At 37.3% G+C, this 15,339-nt stretch overlaps 1 protein-coding gene across 2 annotated transcripts in view; it reads right to left on the bottom strand.

Annotated features, from left to right (window-relative positions):
- The window catches only part of arhgap42a (Rho GTPase activating protein 42a), a 65,713-nt gene extending 53,825 nt beyond the window's left edge, over positions 1 to 11,888 (bottom strand). Inside the window, exon 1 of one of the 2 annotated variants that reach the window (XM_066699410.1) lies at positions 11,486 to 11,888. In XM_066699410.1, coding sequence (XP_066555507.1) covers positions 11,486 to 11,639 — 154 coding nt within the window. In that variant the 5' untranslated portion in view covers positions 11,640 to 11,888. The remainder of the gene's footprint in view (positions 1 to 11,485) is intronic. The other variant, XM_066699411.1, reaches the window with a different exon arrangement.
- Positions 11,889 to 15,339: the final 3,451 nt, after the last annotated feature.

The raw sequence follows: 15,339 nt of genomic DNA on the forward strand, positions 1-15,339 counted from the left end.
GCTCTAGAAAGCATCATGGCCAACGTGGAAGAGAAGGGTATTGAAAAAGAAATGGTATGCAACAGTAACAAAACATGATGTAGATACATTTTCACTGCTGTTGTCCAGCTGTAGCTCCATGCACTTTCTAAAGGAGGACACAATTTCCTGCAGCTGTTAAGCTGTTATCAAAGGGTAATTAACAAGTCCTGGGTGTGCCTGTTGCTGGCCCAGAATCAGCACATTTAAAGGGAGGACATCAAATCATTTCAATCAAAAATGAATAAACAAACCAACAAGCTCAACCTCTTTTCCCACCTCAAAGATAAAGTCAATTGTGATATCACACATACCACAGGTAGTAATAAAATGTGGGTTTAAATCATTTCACTTTTACTTCTGTTTGTCTTTCTATCCATCTATCTTTAAGGGTGAAGATCAGACCTATGGAAATATGCCCACTGAGTTCCCAGTAAATTGCTGTTTACTTGTCTAATTACATAATAAATAAGTTGTTGGTGGAATGTTCTGGATTGATATTTCCCAAGAGATGGACGTCCTGTTTATCCAGAGAGAGTGTACAGTGCGAGCTCTAGCAGAAAATGTTTTCTCACAATGCTTTTTTGACGCACAACCCACCATTCATATTCTCTTTAAACTTTGGTCACACGATCCCAAAAGTGTTCAGGCACTGTATGTCCTACTTCATGTGTGTATTATTAGTAGTGATTACAGTTGCATGTTGAACTATGCATCATCCGGGCCTTAGTATGCAAAACATGGAAGGTTCACTGTAGCACAGATCACCATCATTATATATATATATTTTATGTATACACTATTAAACTGTATATTCCTTGCGTTTCATTGCCTTTCAGTGCAATTTGAATTTAAATCGCAGAATAGAAATAGAATTATGAGTCAGTGCTTCTTCACTTTTGGAGTCATGTGACCAAAGCAGACATAAGAATCAAAACACCATCATAAAACTGTCTACAAATAGAAGCTGTACTCCATAACCTGATAAAAAGTTTCACTAAAGAAAGATTAGCAAAGACATACATACACACACACGCACGCACACGCGCACGCATGCGCATATTCTACTAAACATCTTGAAACTTTGTGGCATTCATGGTTCTCCACTCAAGAGACTGTGGTCTTGAAGCCTTTAACTTTCACATCCTGACCTGCTGAGAGACTCTTCCACTTTCCTCACCTCCCACACAAATTAAAAGGCTGTTCTCCTCAGGTTTAATTTTTTTATGTTGTTGTGCATGAAATGAATGACTGTCAGTAGAGGATCATAAACCACATGCTTTTAAAAGCTGTAAAGGGTTTTCTTCTAAAGCATGCATTTTGCAATTATCTGGTCGGTTGATTGTGGAAGAAAGTTCAATCATTGTGACAGTACCCAAATATGTTGTCATATGTTTCACCCGAAGCCAGCTGTCACTTAAAGCTGTTTTGTTTACGTTGTGTTTTGTTTTGTATCCCTATGCAGTAATAAACTGAAATATATGATGTATTGTTGGCTTTATTACACTGTTTTATTTATATCGATGGCATATTTTTGTCATTTCAGGTTTACTATCCCAGGAATGACTACAAATCTCCCTCTATTCCTCATACGTGTTAATTGTTCAGTTTCTAACTAGCTGACTCTTCTTAATTTCAAGATAGAGGTTTCCTCTTAAGATCTTCGCTTCTCTTAATTTTTCTCTGTGGTTTTTATAACAATACTACGCGGGTCACAAACAAATAAAACCCAATAAACACACTTTCATTTAATTGAAACCACAAAAATTACAGAACAGAAACTGTTTCAAGGTTACAATTGCATCTGCCCGCAAGAGAGAATAAGAGCAAGTGTATGCAACAGTTGTCACCAACTAAATTAAATAAGTTTTCTTAAGAATATCTCCATATACTGGTTTTACTAAGCTTCCAGGACTAACCCCCAATAAGAGACATTTAATTAGTCTTTGGGTTTTTCTTTAACATTTGTGTGTGCGTATGTTTTTATTATTAATTAATGTGTGCCTTACTATTTAATTAAAAGCGAGTGCTGAGAAAGGTGTGCACTTATTTTATATTTGAAAGTAGATTCCTCACTCCTAAACTTTATTTTGAAACTGTTAAGAACTGAAGTTCAAGTGTTGCTGCAATGCATTGTTAGCTTTAACACTACCGGTTAAAAGTTTTAGAACACCCCTAAGTTTTTATAGAAATGTAAGCAGCTCAAGTCCAGTGAATAACCTGAAATGATACAAAGGTAAGCGGTAAACTGCCAGAGGTTAAATAAAGTTTAGGTTACAAAAATCTGAAAAATAATGTACATTTCAGAGTTACTGTGTTACTACACCCTCTTATTTGGCAGTGTTATGAGCAGCTCCTGTGCATAGAAGTTACACTGTATTCCTACAATGTACAATTCAGAGCCTGGGGGGTAGACTCGCAAATAGGCATGTTTTTTTCAGAACAAGTTAACGATTAATCCAGTGTATAATATTTGATGTTATATTAAACACAGAGACGTTCAGATCCAATTATGTGAAATCGGTGTGTATTAGTGCACTGTAAACAGTTTTCCATCTTGACATTTTGAGCTCTCTACGGGGGTGTGTTGCTTCTACCACAACATGGATGGTCTTGTTTTGATCAGTAGACTGTCTGGAGCCAGAATGTGTCATAATTGTCAATATTTTCTGAGATTTTGTATCCCTACTCAGACCTAATATCCCCCCACGATTTCAGAATGCGGAGGGATGGGGGGGGTGTATTGCAGGGGGGGTATAAAAAACATTATTTTCACATCAGAGAATGCATCACATCATTAGAAAACTGAGTCTTAGCTTTCATGGGATACCAAACACTTGGCAAAAAACAACAGGGAAGAGTACACATGGGATTAAAGAGAAGCACACGGATTTGGTGCCCTTTTAAGCATTCCAGAGGGGTGTGTCAGCTTAAGGGGTTACATTTTGTTAAAACGATTCCATTATTGCTTTATCTCCAATTGTTTATTTGTTCTATGCTTTAATTTCAGAGTACATTGAGAGATTAAACTGTACATTTCAATAAAAACTGGAAAAATTGAGATGCTCTAAAACTTGTGACTGGTAGTGTATAATGATATACAGATTTACAGCAGGACAGTTGCTGTAATGTGAGGATCGTCACTAAAGAACATTTGATCTTGATAAGGTGAGGTAAATTATCGATGTGAAAGAGGGATTTTAACTCCACCAAGACTGGATCCTACATAAGTTCCTGTCATTGCTAATAGTGATATAAAATCTATTGAATCGTGTCGGACTGTTCCAATGAATAACACTAGATGCTGGATTTCCCCTGCTTTCCATCACTCTTCCCCCACTCTAATAAGGGACCCTTCAGTATATCTTCAAGTGTAGGAGACAACAGTACTTTGTTAGAAGACATTTTTCATTAGCAAAGGTTAGGAGACACACTTATAGTAACACGTACAGCCCATATTACACCAAGGGCTAGATTAAATCAAAACTTTTACCTTGCCACTTATAGCAAACTACAAACCTGTACATCATAGCGGTCACATTTATAATTAGAAGAAAGTGGCCTCTTAAAAAAAAAATAATAATGCCACGGAGTACAAGTTTCCAGTCTTGTATAACTCGGGGGTCAGTGTTCCGATTTCATTCCAGCCTAAATAAAGCTGCCATTTTCAAATGATTCCATTACACAAAACCACTTCAATAGTCAAAACAAATCTTGCTATCTGGGTAAACTACCAGAGTTCAGTGGCAGCATCTAATTATAAAATCATATTGCAAAGGCAGCTGTAGGGACCACGTTTAAACAGGGCAGCCCCCCCTTTAACAAGCTCCACATTTACAAATTCAGAAATAGGATGAAAATAAATTAATTTGAAATAGATACGTGACTGCGATGCTCTTGAACAAAAAGTTTTATAGACACCAGATTAGAAACCAAATACTGTAGAATAATATTGATTTGAATAGCACAATTGTCATGGATGGTGACTTGCAATAACTCTTTTCCATTTAAGCAATTCCTGTATTACATAATCTTTAAATTTCTAGCCTAACAAGCAGCAACAGAGCCATCTAACCGGAGCAGTAAAGATATCACGATGAATCCACTGAGGAACACAGAAATTAAAATTATGCTCCAGGTAACTACTGTCCCACCTGGTACAATTCCTTGTCAGCATCATAGCAGTTATTTCTTTACAATTCTCTTTAGATCTCAGATCAAACTACTACCTTTTTGTCAGGGGCTACTATTCTAAAACACCAGATTGAGAAGCTGCCAGTAGATATCACAGATAAAACTAAAAGGCACCAAGTTTAGTTCTGACTTCTTTAAATATTTAATCTGGTACAAACAGTTTTGAAAGTGAAGTGGATAAAATATTAAAATGGTATGACATGGTATATTTCCATTGTATGATAACCTTATTTTAGAAACACCATGCCAAAAAAGGTCTGTTGGTTGTATACAAACGTAATCAGTGTTCTTTTATTGTTTTTGGCCGCTTGGCACAATTTTATTTTATAATCCCAGGTACTACACACTTAACATTACATTCCTGGATTGTTTTGCAATAGTTAGGACTTTTTTATAGACTAAACAATACGGCTGTTAATAATACAAGATGAAAAACCATGCCAATGCAGGATTAAAAGGCTATACTTTTCCAAAATTAACATGATGCCTAGGCCAATTATTCTTATTAAAAAGTAAGTCTTATCTGTTTTTTTTTTTTTACTACATAATAAATCGTTTTTTTTTTTTTTTCCATTATCACTCTTTGTGGGTGTATGTGGTAGTGGCAAGGTACAAAGCACAAAGACTACATAGATCCCTCTTAAAAAAATGACCTAATACTTGCAATGTTGGCTCAAATGTTGGCTTCTGGTGCTTTTCTGCAAGAGAGTGTTGCAGTTAGATCAGGATTCCTGGAATATATTCAATGACTAGTATGCCTCTGTAGACATAGCAAAAGCAGGCTGTACAATTACAAATCAGAGCTATTAACAGTTTTATTAAATTACATATTATGTAAAAACAATATATACATCAAGATATACAATAGAATGTCTTGCAGGCTTTAAAGAGAAGAATTCTGACAGAACGTCCCCCTGAAGCAAAGCCCAGACTGACATTAAATCAAATCAAAGAATGACTAGACAAATGATCAGAGAAGCAACACAACCTATAAATGACTGTCATCAGAAGATAAATATTACACAAAGGATTAAAAAAAAACATTTCTCTTGCCTTAGACACTTATCAGACTTTCCCCAAATCATAAAAAATACAGACATTTCCCATAACAGTGCTATCTTTGTGTCTTTTGCAGCTAATCCTTCTAAATATTTTTAGAAAGAGCATGACTACATCTGTGCATGCAAACATAACATTATGTATGGATCTAATTGTCCGTGGTTGTCTGTGTAACATGACACTGCTTGCACACAGCGGAGGATTAAAGAGTGTCCTCTGTGTCGAAGGCTCAGTCAAACAGTGATCGCTTTTTTTTTTAAAATTATTTTATTGTTAACAATCAGAATTTTGTTTCTGTAACAATGGTCCTGTTCATGTCTTGCTTGAATGAATTGGGTGGGAGTGTGAGGTCACTTACTTCTGTGCTACCACCAGACACAACTGTAATAAATGAAATAATGTTATTGTTATTCTCATTCTTATCTTCTGCATTATTCCTTGTATTACACGTTCCAGTGATTTAAAACCAAAATTATTAAATCCAGCAACAACATGGAAATGTGAAAACAAATTGATCGAACACACAAACATGAAATATTGAAATGGTGCCCTGCAGTTGAGAAAAGAGATTGAAATAATTTACTTGACCGTATAATTGATTTAGTGGCCTAATAATGGTAATGCCTTGAGGTCCAACTGATATACTTCAACCCTTGTGTGACTTGCGAATAGTGTCGACTAAATAAAGCATGTAGATGAAAGAGAAGCTGTATTTTTGTGTTCTGGTCAGGTTCCCTCTGTGTTCTGTATGGTAAAGAGCAAGAAGTGGGATTATCAGAAATATGGAAAATGCCAGGTGTATCTTCAGGAACTATACAGAAATAAACAGTCTATAGCAAGCTTCCTGTATAATAGTCACCTTGACTCTCCAGTGCATTCATTTCTGCACAGTGTCTAAGTAAAGCGCTCAGGATGTTTTCCATTAACACTTCAAGTACTTTGATTCCTCTGATACCTTACATGTCTAGAGGATTTGTCCTGGCTCAGTGCATAATTAACTTTCAAACTATTGATTCGTTTCCTCAGGACTTCCTTTACCAGCATCTGCAAAAGGCGAAGCTGACCTTGAAAATGTGAAATTCGGGATTTAGATACAACATGACATGAGACGCATTTGCTCAAGAGTTAGACAGTTCCGAGAACAGGTTGCTGTTTATGTGACTGGCTCGGCTGAGAAACTGTACCCTATACCTGTGAATCATGAACTATTACACATCATTGCAGACACCAGGAAGATTAAACAATGACTGGATTAATGATTAATTCTAGATAACGGAAGTCTGAATCAAAGTCAAAGCCAAAAAAAAAAAAAAAAAAGGACTCCTAAAATTAACTTAGGTATTAAGCCTTTGAAAGTTTACATAATTTTCCGATTCATACGCTGTTTTGAAAGCTGGACAAAGAGTAATTGAAAGGTGGTAGGTACATGACTGGTGATTTGTTACTCTGAATTTCAAACACAGAGTTAGAATGACATTAATGAATGAATGTAACCACAGTATGAATGAAGTCAGGCACTGGTTACACAATCCTATCATACTGAAGGCTGTGTATAATCAATTTCCTGTGACAAACCTCTGGGAAGATCCTCACTATTCACATGCAGGGTCCCACTGCAAGGAAATAGTTTTGGTTGACAGTTGGCTTACTGTGGATATTCGTTTAAAAAGAGTTTAAAAGTTGATAAAGCTACATTTCCATGTGTGTTATGCCCAGCCAATCAGAAACAGTTGCAATAAATTAGTACTTTGGTGATGTCTACAAAGAACCGTCTGTCTATTTCTAACTTAAAACACCACTGTGCCTGGATTTTAAATCCTGTCACACGTACCAACCCCCCACAAATCACTTATTGGAGAGCTGAAAATCTTCACAAAAAGTAATTGGCATCTGTTCAACTTTCATTGTTTAATAACCCTTTAGGAATGATTCCCAATCATCCCAAATCTCATGGCGTCATGCTATCTGTTGAACTGGTCAGCATTTTCAGTTTTTTTTTTTTCTTCTCCTGGGGAAGTGGAGGATTAAAAAAAAAAAAAGCATTTGAAGTCAAACCATTTATCTAAAACCTCCCCTACTGTGACTGTAATCCCACACATATCTTTCAGTTGGGCTTTCTGACAGTCTTTCATAGTTTGACAGTTCATTAAGTCACTTGAATTCACCTTTGGAGAAAAGGACCATTAACATCATATGCAGAACAACTCATTTGTGAGTCAACCGACAGGTAAATAAATCCACAAAATTGGTTCTGACGTGCTTGAACAAAGTGGAGAGATTGCCCTGGACTGAGTCCTTGTCATTTTAATTACAGACTTATAGTACTTTTAGAAAGTCTGTTTAACAGTTTATTTTACCAATATTCCTATTCCACGTATTATGGGTTGGAGTACAGCAAACCCCATATAAAGTTTCCCCTGTGTACTTGTCAGATAGCCAGGTACCTTCTGTGTAGTGAAAATGTTGCTTTACATTTGAAAGCTGGTGCCAACAGCTATTTTATTATTGTGGATAGGTCAACTGGTAAAATAATTCTAGGTGCATTTTATGGTTGCCTTCAAAATAAAATTCAGAAAAGTTTGTATATTTGATTGTTCTATTGTTTTCTAAGATGTATCAGTTTATTTCCTCATTCATCTGAAAAACACATTTGTTGTATTCACCAGATTTGTACAGCTTTTAAACTCATATTTTATATAAACACTTAAATTAGTTGCAGATCAAAATAAAATGTATTTGACACAGATATACTACTATATCATCACAGTAATTACAGGTTTTCTTATTAAATATAGTTTATGGATTTAGGTACACACAGATCCCTTTGACCAGGCCAATGTGTTCTTTTTCTTTGTAGCTGTAAAGCATTTTGAGACCTTTTATTTTGTATATAAGGTGCTGCAAGTTTTATTTGATCGATTGATCAAAGTAATCACAGTAGACATTTTTGTACTTCAATGTGTGCTACAAAAATACTGTGGTTCTGACCAATACACAAAAATAGTACTGTATATTACAGAGACGTCCTAGCTAGGTTAGCCACTGATCTATAACTGCAATCTCCTGTGTGATCTGTATCACTGACTGAAGGGGATTTACGTTTGTCAAAGTATATAGTTGCACTCAAAACAACACTTTCAAGCTAGTGTTTCTTAATGTGTTGTATTGACAGAAACTGCAAAGAAAGTTGGGGATGTCACATGATGGTTTCCAGCCATTTAAGAAGTCATTACAGCAAGATACAAGATCACAGAAGGGATTTGTTTTGCAAGCCTATCTGAAGTGATTGTAGTAAAGAGAAATGGTAAACCACCATCTTAGCTCAACAGCACGAGGCAATAAAGGCAGCAGGCCCTCCTAAAAGCCCCAACAGCATCAGAACAGGATGTGCATATCTCCCCTCCAGAGAAGGCAACATCATGAGAGTAATTACCTCATGCAGCAGAGTAGACAGCCTTATTAATGCCCTTCACAGAATCCCTAGAGCTTAGAAATGGAGGTTGGTTTCATTTGAGCACGTAGTAAAATTCACACGGAAAATACACTTCCTTGTAGGAAGCTCTTACTTCAAGCAACCAATGAAACTGTTTAAGATGGACTATTTTGAAATGAAAAACTCTACTTTGAAAGAATGTGCATAGTTTTATTTTATAAAAACTTAAGAGCTATGTGGTTTTCACAGTGGAAATGCGACACTGGTTAGAACGCACACTGTTGAAGCTGAAAATGGCCTTGCCTTTTAAAATACAAGCTCCCCTTTCTGACATGCTTTTAATTTCCTCATTATTTAAAGGTTACTCTGTTATCTTATGGTTGATCCCTACTGTCCAGAGAAATCAGTGATAATGACCAGACATTTCATTACCTGACACCTGAGCAGAACATTTTGGTGTTCACCTGCTCTGTTCATTAAGACAACAATAGACACAATAGATTACAAAATAAATGCTGTGAAATAAACCATATGTAATTTGAGTGATGTAAATAACTCCATCTCTGCAGCTATCTGTAGTAAAGAAGGTTAAGTCAAACTCAAAAATGACCTTTTACGTCCATATCATCACCCACAATACTGAACTCCATTAATTTGTTGTCTTTGAATAGTATACTCTGCAGTGCAGTGATGGGTTTCACTTTTACATGGATCTGTAAATTAAAATAACCCAGGAGCACAATGCAAATGAAAGGACACTTATTGTAGATTCACAACCCTAACCCCCAACCAAAACTTATTTTTCTAAAGAGAAATTAAATACATAATCAATTCCTGAAGCAAATATTTGATATACGTCAGTATTGATTTATATATATATATATTTGTGTGTGTGTATACTATAAATCAGCAGCAGCAACCTTTATGGATCCACTGCTTGATGAAAGCAAGATGTTTCGAAGTACAGTGTCTCTTTTCCATGTCACACTAACAAATCGAATTTTATCTTCCCATCTTTAAAGTGGTTGTCTTCTAGATATTTTTGCATCTGGGATCCATTCTATAGCTTCTTTTGTCCGTCTCTGGTCTGTTCTTCTCGCGATGTGTCTAGCCCACTGCCACTGTAACATTTTCACTCTTTCAATGATGTCACAGACTTTTGTTTCTTCTCAGGTCGATTTATTTGTTTTTCTGTCACTTCTTGTTATTCCCAGCATGCATCTTTGTGTTGTTTCCAATTTATATGTATCTATACCTATCTATCTATATTTTCCCTTAAGTGATCCTAAGGCCTTGAAAAGTTACTATCCGTCGATACTTTAAGGCATATTTAGGTAATCCACTAATGATCTCCATATGTCCAGAGGCTGGGCTGCCTAAGGTACCATAGTCATTAAACCTGCAGGCCGTCATAAATCACTCTGTTTCTATACATTAGTCTGCTTGGATATCAGAAATGTGCTTTAACTCTATAACACCTAACAATGAGGGGGAAAAAGTGATATATGTAAACAAACAAATAAATAAATGTGTGCTATTAAGAGAAGCTGTAGTTTAGAAACAAATGGTACTCAAAGGGTTCTCTGGACCCTTCAAGTTACCTATAAAATGTTGATACTTCTTACCCTCTGACTGTTGCATATGTGCCAGTTCATAGTACAACAGAGTTCTACAAGTGTTACTTTTATCCTACCTTTCATTACAATTATTGTGCTTTTAAGGAGCAATAGCAAGAAAGCAGTAAGAAAAAGAAAAACTTGTATTCATTCAAAAGGCAGAATCTGAGGAAATTGGTCATTATGCCCTTGTGTTTATATGTAATTTATATATATACACACACACACACACACACACATTGCCACTATTAAATAATATACATCTTTATTGACGTCTTAAATAAATTCTAGCATACCATAGACTAAAGTCAGGAAATAAGCAGTACTGTTAATAGTCTCAGGTTTGTTTGATAGGTCTGACTCCTCTTTAAGGGCAGTTTGTGTAAATGACAAGCATTGCCTTTCAAATGCGAGTATATAACAAGCTTAATAGTAAAGCATAAGGCAGGAAAACCAGGACTTATGTTTTTTTTTTCTAACTACCATATTGCCTGGTTAATGTATCACCATGTACTGCACCCAAGAAGTAGCCCATTTTTAAATAAATTGGACTTGTTTTTAGGTTTTAACAGAGTAATGTGTACACTCTGCAGCATGGATGCTATTGTAGGGGCAATTGAGTTTGAAAAAACAATGTATCCAGCTCACTACAGATCATCTCACATGTCTGTCCCATTAAACAGAGCTGGACCATCGACTATGAAACAATTCGCTGTAATTGAACAGCCTGGCCAATTGAATCCTTCTTTTTGAGTCCATCTTTGAAGAGCAACCCGTCACCCATTCCTCTACACATGCAGCTCTTGTATAAAGCAAATAGCACGAAATGCAATTCATTTAACCCGTACGTGTTGATTAGACCTCCATTACATGCAAATATGCCAAGAAGTAAACACATACGTTTCGGATTAAGCATATGAATGAATGGGTCCAGAGCAACAGGCTGCTATTGCTAGAGCTGTGATTTTCTGTAGGGGGTTGTTAGAGCTTCACCAAAGCAAAATACAATAATAATAATAATAATAATAATAATAATAATAATAATAATAATAATAATAATTAAAGGTAAGGTCTTTTGTACTACTTAGACAGTATCAGTTAGGTCCTCTGGCTGAACACAAAAGTTTTTCCCCAACCCCCATAGGCATAGACCCCAGTTACTTACTTTTCAGCGCCGTGATTAACATGTTCCCATCTTTAATAAGCTCTTTGATGAATTTGTTGGTCCGGTCCAGCTCAATCTCATGGCACTTCAGCCGATCCCTGAAATCGGGGCTGTCCAGGAAAGAGTCGCTGAACTCCAGGGTCGGCAGCCCCATGGCTCATATGGGACAGCAAACTCAACCGCAAGGCAACCGGCGTCCCCCAAAAACAGATCCCGCAAACGAAGCGCTGCTGGAAAGCTCTACATGAAGCTTTCTTTCCCTTTAGAGCGTCAATAAATATGTGTTTTCGGATTCTGATACAATAGGTTACATTGTAGCTGCTGAGAGTTTCTTTTTTTCCTCCCCTTTTTCCGTGCACTTCCGGCAGTTTTGTTCCCCTCTCAGTCACTTTTACTTGAGCAACTTCTCACTGAAGCCCCAGCGACGGTGTGACTCCTGCTGGCTGACTTTGCAAGTGCTGTAACTATGCAGAGGATGGTGTCAGGGAGAAAGCGGATTTCTCATGAGCTTATTAGGCTTATAAGAGGTTCATTTTACCCTCAACAGTAATAATCAAATAAAACTGTTACACTAAAGGTGGATAATGTGCTAGATTATATGAATTGCTACCCCTTTTTTCTTCTCAATATCCCTTGTAAGCAATCTAACCAACCACCAACTGCATTAATGATTGAAACCAGTACAGTATTCTGCAAGGCCAAAATGAAATAGGGGCAAACATATATATTGTAATCTTTTTCCTTGTTTGTTTTCCCCAAATGTTTCATAGCTCAGAGATAAATTGAACACCATACCATTCAATACGCTGAGATGCATTTGCCACCGCACTATTTCCCATTGTTCTTCTGCAGGGGCGTACTAAAGGTTCATAATAGAGGTTATTTTATCATAATAAGATCATTTTCGAATTACAATCGGGATAATGCACAGTGTGATGTATGTCTGGATTAAGAGAATACAAACAAATATTAAGACTGTGAGTCACTGTACTACTTGAATTCCTTCTTCTGGGCGATGAAGACAGATGCCTTTTGTCATCTTTGAATCTTTGACCTTCACACAGCTCTGTATGTGTAGCCATCAAGGCCACACTGGTGGGAAAGGGTGCAATTTTATCATTCTGAAGTTTGGATTGGCTCTAGTTAGGAAAGGATTTTCTCAGGGGCTTCCTTAACGAACAAAAACAAACAAAGCCATTTTTTTTTCTCTCCCTCAAAGCTAATTGAAGGTAAAAAAATAGTAAATCCCTTTTCAAATCAAAACATAATACAGGAAATCAGATAGATTGTCCCAGACTTTGAATAACGCCAAAAACTGCTGGAAAACGTCATTAGTACAAACAAGAAGTTCAGCCCAAGGTCTGTGCTGAAGATATTGTATTTCCTCTATTTTTCCTGTGCTGTAGTTGAGGACTATAAGATGTGTTTTGCTCTGGCTCACGGGCTGTACATCTGTTGGTGCATATGCTTTTGCATGTTATTTTAGATCACAGCTTGAAGTATCCAGACATATATAATACTGTATTATACTCCTGGTGCACTGCTGCACAAATGGTGATTGGTTACCATTTAAGAATACATTAACAGGCATGCCATTAGCTAGTTATCAGAAAGGGAGATGGGAGATGCTTGAGCATATGTGAAAAAATGTTCCTTTTTTGGCCTGAGGTTATTGTTTGTCTTACATCTGAGTGTGACATGTTCTCTGACTGTGCAGGATAGATGTATCCTCTCTGGTTTCCTAGATCAAATGTACCTTTTCACAGAGGTAACCAGGTTTAGCTCACATTGTATGGTCATTGAATGTGGTCACTTGTTTGATTGAGGGCATTTCATGGGCAAATGGACTGTTTGATATTGTACCACATCACAAACGGGCATTCATATGCCATGAGGATCCCAGATCTGTGTTTTGAATGTTGTTGTTGAACAAAACCAAGTTATCTGCAGACTAAATAATTACTTTCCTGTTTATAAATATTGGTGTACTGCATCTGACTTATCTAACATCTTGCTCTACTCAGAAGTGACTTTCCACATATCTATGCACTTGCACACCACATAAAGGAACACAGAGTTTGCTGGGTTGTGTGGGAACAGAGTATCACCGTTTACAATGCAACACATCAGGAGTGTCCAACTTTGGTCCCAGAGAGCTACAATCTTCTTAGTTTCATTCCATCCCAGCAGTTACTTAATCCAATAAGTTATTGGTCGAAGTTAATGTGCTATAATGTGCATGTATTATTGTGCTTCTGCTACTGATTTAAGATACAGGAAAACCTAAAGGAACAAGGATGGAGACCAATACTTGAAACCATGATCTTTTGATTAAGTGGTCAATTAAAGAAAATGTCAGTCTGTATCTTCTTAATTTAATTCAATATATGTTTATTTTGTTTATTTGTTTGTTTTGTTTGGGGAAAAGATGATTAAACATGTTAAATACATGCCAGACATTGTAAAGGACTTGCTACTGCGTGTGAAGGGCTCTTCAGAGCCATTTCCTGCCCGGAACTAGAAATATAAATAGAATTTAAAGTGTCTGAAGATACTTTGTGTGCATTGGATGGTACTTTTTGCATGATATATTATTGGATATGTATTATTTTGAAGGTTGGTTAATAATATACATCAGTAATAGTATATACAGTGAGGGGAAAAAGTATTTGATCCCCTGCTGATTTTGTACGTTTGCTTACTGACAAAGAAATTATCAGTCTATAATTTTAATGGAAGGTGTATTTTAACAGTGAGAGACAGAATAACAACAAAAAAATCCAGAAAAACGCATCTCAAAAACATTATAAATTGATTTGCCTGTTAATGAGGGAAATAAGTATTTGACCCCTTCGACTTAGTACTTGGTGGCAAAACCCTTGTTGGCAATCACAGAGGTCAGACGTTTCTTGTAGTTGGCCACCAGGTTTGCACACATCTCAGGAGGGATTTTGTCCCACTCCTCTTTGCAGATCCTCTCCAAGTCATGAAGGTTTCGAGGCTGACGTTTGGCAACTCGAACCTTCAGCTCCCTTCACAGATTTTCTATGGGATTAAGGTCTGGAGACTGGCTAGGCCACTCCAGGACCTTAATGTGCTTCTTCTTGAGCCACTCCTTTGTGGCCTTGGCTGTGTGTTTTGGGTCATTGTCATGCTGGAATACCATCCACGACCCATTTTCAATGCCCTGGCTGAGGGAAGGAGGTTCTCACCCAAGATTTGATGGTACATGGCCCCGTCCATCGTCCCTTTTGATGTGGTGCAGTTGTCCTGTCCCCTTAGCAGAAAAACACCCCCAAAGCATAATGTTTCCACCTCCATGTTTGACGGTGGGGATGGTGTTCTTGGGGTCATTCCTCCTCCTCCAAACACGGCGAGTTGAGTTGATGCCAAAGAGCTCGATTTTGGTCTCATATGACCACAACACTTTCACCCAGTTCTCCTCTGAATCATTCAGATGTTCATTGGCAAACTTCAGACGGGCCTGTACATGTGCTTTCTTGAGCAGGGGGACCTTGCGGGCGCTGCAGGATTTCAGTCCTTCACGGCGTAGTGTGTTACCAATTGTTTTCTTGGTGACTATGGTCCCAGCTGCCTTGAGATCATTAACAAGATCCTCCCGTGTAGTTCTGGGCTGATTCCTCACCGTTCTCATGATCATTGAAACTCCACGAGGTGAGATCTTGCATGGAAACCCAGACCGAGGGAGACTGACAGTTATTTTGTGTTTCTTCCATTTGCGAATAATCGCACCAACTGTTGTCACCTTCTCACCAAGCTGCTTGGCGATGGTCTTGTAGCCCATTCCAGCCTTGTGTAGGTCTACAATCTTGTCCCTGACATCCTTGGACAGC

The sequence above is a fragment of the Amia ocellicauda genome, chromosome 3, assembly GCF_036373705.1.
Source record: "Amia ocellicauda isolate fAmiCal2 chromosome 3, fAmiCal2.hap1, whole genome shotgun sequence".
NCBI classification, from domain to species: Eukaryota; Metazoa; Chordata; class Actinopteri; order Amiiformes; family Amiidae; genus Amia; species Amia ocellicauda.